Source organism: Musa acuminata, chromosome BXJ3-2 (assembly GCF_036884655.1).
Source record: "Musa acuminata AAA Group cultivar baxijiao chromosome BXJ3-2, Cavendish_Baxijiao_AAA, whole genome shotgun sequence".
NCBI lineage: Eukaryota > Viridiplantae > Streptophyta > Magnoliopsida > Zingiberales > Musaceae > Musa > Musa acuminata.
The window spans coordinates 28,382,500-28,388,499 of record NC_088350.1 but is presented as its reverse complement, the minus strand read 5'-3'; the positions used below and the strand labels follow the sequence as shown (position 1 = coordinate 28,388,499).

General features: G+C 39.8%; 1 protein-coding gene across 1 annotated transcript; it reads left to right on the top strand.

The window, feature by feature from the left end:
* Positions 1-572: 572 nt before the first annotated feature.
* LOC135631839 (rab GTPase-activating protein 22-like) lies at positions 573-5,787 on the top strand. Its single transcript, XM_065139814.1, has 5 exons — positions 573-974; positions 2,811-2,946; positions 3,038-3,087; positions 4,016-4,069; positions 4,307-5,787. The coding sequence occupies exons 1-5, from the start codon at positions 868-870 to the stop codon at positions 5,559-5,561; spliced, it is 1,602 nt and encodes a 533-aa protein (XP_064995886.1). The 5' UTR covers positions 573-867; the 3' UTR covers positions 5,562-5,787.
* The last annotated feature ends 213 nt before the right edge of the window (positions 5,788-6,000 follow it).

The window sequence follows — 6,000 nt, the reverse complement described above, 5'->3', positions numbered from 1 at the left end:
GTGGTGGTACCCACATTGGTTTCATCGAAAGATGGCCCACTCGAATTGAATCATCATCACCATCTTTTACTTGTTCATCAAACAAATATTAGTCTGCATGATTTGATCCATCAGAATCTTATCCTAATCTTATATTATGCTCATGCTATTATTATGTGACTTGAGAGAAAATTATTTTGTGTGTGAATGAGTTGCATTAATTATTTTTCTTGGATTGATTTGACTTTTCTTCACCTCCTAATTATTACATGGTTGAAGGAGCAAATCTCATAAATAGAGAGAGAGAGAGAGAGAGAGAGAGACATCCCCTTTCAAGATTATATGCACTTCACATGACATCAACACATGTTTCTCTCTCTCTCTCTCTCCTTTAACATAAAAAATATATATAATTAAAACCCATCGTTTCTATACTTCACCCACGCCATCATCACTAATTATTTCCTCTCTCTTTCTACTGTTCTTTCATATATTATGATATATAATTATAATTATTGAAAGTATACATTATATATATATATAATATGTACGATATTAGATATATGTGTGTATCGAGAGTAGAGCAGTTGGGACTGGTGGTTGAAAGAGGCGGCGGAGGGTCACCGGAGAGGGAGAGGGGCGGAGGCGAGCGATCGATGTGGGTTTGGGGCTGGGCGGGGTACGGCGGGAGAGTATGGATCTGGGCTGCCGACGGTGGCGGGTGGTGGCATGAGGTCCTAGCGGTCGGCGTGACGGCCATGGCCGGACTCGCCTTGGCCGCCACTTTCGGCGTCTCTCGGTAGGTAGACAGCCTTAGGCGCCGCCCCCTTTCCGTTCCCTTCCCAGAAGAGAGAGAGAGAGAGAGAGAGAGAGAGAGAGATCTTGTAGATGAGCGCCCTCCGACGATCCCATACTTCTTCGTCCTCACCGAGTTCGTCGTCGTGGATCCATTTGAGATCGCTGGTCATCGTGGCCTCCTCACCCGCTCCGGATCGGTGAGGACGCTTCGGTTTCCCTGCTGGTTTCTTGTTTTGTGCCTAATTGCCTTCAATTTTCAGTAAAACCAAGAGAAGCAAAAGAGGAATAGGAGCCAAAATGTCCTTTTGCCAGTTAATTTCATTTAAGTTGTATTGTTTCTTTATAATTAGCTCGAAGAGTCTGATTACTTAAACTTCAAATTAGTTTTGTTCCTGTTCATGACATTTACTGTTTTGTTTTCTTTTCCTTTTTCAGTTTTTGATCACTGATTAATGATTACAGTATGTTGTACACACTGATTGACGCCTCATTCCTTTTCCAGCAGAGTTTAGGAAAGTAATTTTGGCCTCATCTGTTGGAATACAAAGTTTATGCAATTTCTAGTACCACTTACCGAGGGATTTGAAAGAAGGACAGCATCCCTTTCTCGTATCATGAGAAGGCTTGTTAAATCCTCCTCAAGTGAGTGCTAGTCATAACTAGAATAAACTTTATGACAAGGAACTCAACTCTGAGGCAGATGAAACTTCTTTCACTATCTATATCGGTTCTTCTCTGAAATCTCCTTGGTTATAAGCCTCTGTCGCTATCTGATATCCGACCTTGCAATTTTCCCTCTTTGTGATTAAATCATTTTAAAGATATGTTGAAATGTTCCTCTTTCGGAATAAGATCATCTCAAACAGTATATTATCAAATTGCTATAACACAATAACAGCATTCCTTTCTTTTTTATACATGTGTTAGTACAGTGGTAGCCCGTACCATGCCGATGGTATGACATGATCTTCCATTGGCTGGTGTGGGCCATTATGCAATGTGACAATTCTTAATTTTCGTTAGTGTCATGTACCAGCAGGTTTTCTTTCAATTGAACTTGATTCTTGTTTCTTCTTGAATTTTGTAGATATATCTTTGAAAGTTCTTAGATTGGCTGTTCTTTTGTCTATATGAAAGAAGTATTGGCATGAAATTCTCTAGTTTCATGACTTTGTCCTTTTAGGTAATGTACTTACCAGGATTTGATTTTAGCTCTCATGATACATGATACCGCACATCTCTTTGTATCTCACAAACACGCACCTCCACACACGCAGATACAAGAAAAAGGCAACAACACAAGCATCCATGATGGATTTCTTCCACTCAATACTATGATAACAGCCAAGAAATTATCTTATTGCAATCAATTGCAATTATTGTGTTACATTGGGATGGGAAAGAGGTTTATGGTCTGCTTTCTGTTTCATATGGGGCACATGCCTTTCCAAGTGAGCATCAGCCATGCGTAGGCTCTAGTGAGAGAGAAGATGTCTATTTCAAGAACATCATGATTTTCCTTCTACATTCAGATTTGGTGGGTCCTGGTGCATCAAACTATTTAAACATCATAATAGTTTTCTTTCTGCATTCACCTTTTAATTGCAGTTTATCAACAGCACTGATGCCCTTTTTTTTCCACTGTAGGTTCAGATATAGAGCACTTTTTGAAATTAAGAAGGCTGATTTATTTGGACAAATTATATGGCATTTTGTGAACCTTTTCTGACCTGATCTTTGATTTGTAAGCAAACCAAATTTACTTAAAAGAAGGAACCCAAAAGTGTAGCTGGCTAGTTCTAGATCCTACTGCTAAATTTCTTTAAGTGATTGATGAATGTCTGCTATGGGAAGCGAAGGTGTTGACCATGGCTTACAGTCATGTTTAATTCATGGCTTTTACATCTAAATCCTATATTTGGCTGTTTTTTAAAACCCACCAAATCACCTTCATTTGTGAGTGGTAGTATCTTGACCATCTTATAACGCAACTTTGTTAAACTTCTTCATTCTTTAATGGTACCTGATTCCAGAGGCAGCCTTAGATCACCATGGTCTCGAAGGAAAAGGAAACATGCACTTACTAGGCATCAATGGAACAATTTTTTTACATTAGATGGAAAGCTCCGTGATGGAGGGGAGAAATTTCTAAAGAAAGTCCGCAGAGCAGTAAGCACTATCTTTTCTCTTTTTCTGATCACATTTTATTTGTTTGTTTTGACATTGTTCCAGCAAAGTGACTGTTTTACATACGGTTTAGGGAATTGACCCAAGCATCAGGGCTGAAGTCTGGCCTTTCCTTCTTGGAGTGTGAGACTCTAAACCATCTTTTTCAAAATGTTTCTACATATTGCTTCTGAAACTGTTTGTTGTATGACAGAGGAGAAATCATATTACTCCCTAATTTGCTCATTATTTACACTAAGTTAGTTATTTCATATATGAACATTGCTACATAATCGTCTTCTTGTAAACTTGTCAGAGGTAACCAAGTAATGTGGTCCATATCTTGATTTTATATCTTAGCACAGAATTTGACATAGCTCTGGACGTGCATGGCCACAACTACTGAACTTTTAGTACAAGTTGTCTCTCAATTTATTAGCACATCTTGTCATGTTGCTGATTTTACACTATCCATTTGCTTGGATTAATCTGATTCAACTAAGTAGTCACTTGAATTGTTCTATGGCATATTGTAGATTTTCAAAGTGCGTGCAACATCAATATAACCAAGTTTGTAATTGACAAAAATGTAGGCTATCGTATGGTTTTAGCCAAGTTGATGCTGAGATTTGATATATGATTTACATAGAACAATCTCCATAAAATCCATGTTACAAGACTATATTTATCATTATATAAGTTACTATCACTAACTTAAACTTAAAACGTTTTGAGCCATGTGATTTTAGGGTTTCCAAGTTATTAATCAGTAGTTCCATCGAGCTCAGTCATGACACAAGCCTGTGATAAAATTTTCTGGTGTATTTGTGAATGCTAATGGATTTATATATAAAAGCTGCATGAGTTGGTGGTGTTATGGTATAAAGGCAAAACTAAGTGCACCAAAGGGAAGTCGTGATAATTTTGATTTCTTAATGTAATGTGTGATATTGAGGCATTTATAAATCATTAGTTGATATACCCACTTAAGGGCTAGATTAGTGTCATCTTTCTTATTGTGGATCTGATAGAATGCTTACATTGATTTTGACCTCATTATTTTGTTGTGCAGCTATGACTTGAAGAGCTCAAAGGCTGAAAGAAACGCCATTCATTCACAAAAGAGGTACTTGGGACTGTTTGCTCTTTTGCTCTCTATTTCGTTGATTTTAGTACATTGCAAGATAATGTTTATGAGTTTGGTGGAGAATTCTTTTTTCCAAGTGTTCATCTTGTCTTTATTGAGTCAAAGTTTGACTTGCATATGAATGTAAGGTGATCTATGATATCAAAGAAAAAAAAGCACTTTACGTGCCAGCTTTAGAATTGGCTCACATATTGCTTTTTTGCACTTCTGTTACAGGAAAGAATATGAGAATTTAAGACGACAGTGTTGGCAATTGCTAAATCCCCACAATGATGGTGACAATGAGTGGAATGAAATTTTTGAAATGAGTTATACGGACAGTCCTAGTTTTGTACAGGGATGTTATTCCCTTTGCACCGAAGAGATTCTAAGTTCCAGAGAATCCCTCTCCATTGAGCAAGAAAGCCCACTCAATGGAACTTTGGAGGAAACAGTGCATGAGGAAGCATCTTCCTCCAACTTGGTTCTACTGGAAGAAGATGACAAGAGCCCAATCACTAATGTGGACGCATCTGCAGATGTAACAGAATCATCTGACAGTGAATCAACTGATGAAGAACCTCCTGAATGCATTATGATGTCTTCCACCGCAGAAGGAGTTATTGAAACTGATCCTAAACTTACCAAGATTGCTTCAGTCTTGGGGAATATTACTAATTCTGATCAAACTGCTGAGGATTTCACAACATGGCAACGTATCATGCGGTTAGACGCGATCCGAGCTAATGGCGAGTGGATAGTCTACTCTCCAGCTCGAGCTGCGGTCTCCATGGATGAGGCTATCAAGTTTGCTGTCGCTGTTGGTTTGAAGGACTATGACCACTTGGAGCCGTGCAGAATCTTCCATGCTGCACGGCTGGTTGCCGTACTCGAGGCGTATGCACTGTATGATCCTGAAGTCGGATACTGCCAAGGAATGAGCGACCTTCTATCTCCGATACTCGCTGTCATGGAGGAGGATCACGAGGCTTTTTGGTGCTTCGTAGGGTTTATGAAGAAAGCCAGGCATAATTTCAGGCTTGATGAGGCAGGCATCCAGAGACAATTGAACATCGTCTCCAAGATCATCAAGTCCAAGGATCGCCACCTTTACCGGCACTTGGAGAAGCTTCAGGCTGAAGACTGCTTCTTCGTGTACAGAATGGTGGTAGTTGTCTTCCGAAGAGAGCTCACCTTCGAGCAGTCTCTCTGCCTGTGGGAGGTGATGTGGGCAGATCAGGCGGCAATTCGAGCAGGCATTGGGAAGTCTGCATGGGGGAGGATTCGGCTACGTGCTCCGCCCACTGATGACCTGTTGCTCTATGCCATCGCCGCCTCGGTGCTGCAGAGGAGGAAGTTAATCATTCAGAGGTATAGCAGCATGGATGAAATCATGAGAGAGTGCAACAGCATGGCAGGGCAGCTGGATGTGTGGAAGCTTTTGGATGATGCCCATGACTTGGTGGTGACCCTTCATGACAAGATCCAATGACACTCCTTTCTCTTCTTTAGTACCATCTTCATAGTTTGGTCATTTGCACTGTTGTAATTGAACTCGACTGTGTATTTGCTTAGGAGAGGCATTAACAGTTGCTTCAACCAAGCAGACACAATGTGCCATCTTCGGCAAAAACAGCTAAATCCCCACATTGGAGTCACTCAAGTGGGATCATCATATTGTGCTATCAATGATTCAATGAATTGATTTTGATGATTTAGACCATATATCTGATGGATTGTCTGTGGTTTTCGACGAGAAACGCATACTTGACAGAATCGGATACGACTAACTGACCCAACTGAAACGATCAGGAATTGAATAATTCTCAGTCGAACTCCGCCATTCAATCGACAATGATTAATAAATCAATTATCGTTTTATTTACTTAAACATGAGTAGATATTATTTGTTACATGTGTTGCGGGATTTT

Coding starts and splice junctions, on each gene's coding strand:
- LOC135631839 (XM_065139814.1), top strand. CDS start 868: ATGAGCGCCCTCCGACGATCCCATACTTCTTCGTCCTCACCGAGTTCG. Junction 975..2,810: donor TCCTCACCCGCTCCGGATCG/GTGAGGACGCTT, acceptor ACCTGATTCCAG/AGGCAGCCTTAGATCACCAT. Junction 4,070..4,306: donor GCCATTCATTCACAAAAGAG/GTACTTGGGACT, acceptor CTTCTGTTACAG/GAAAGAATATGAGAATTTAA.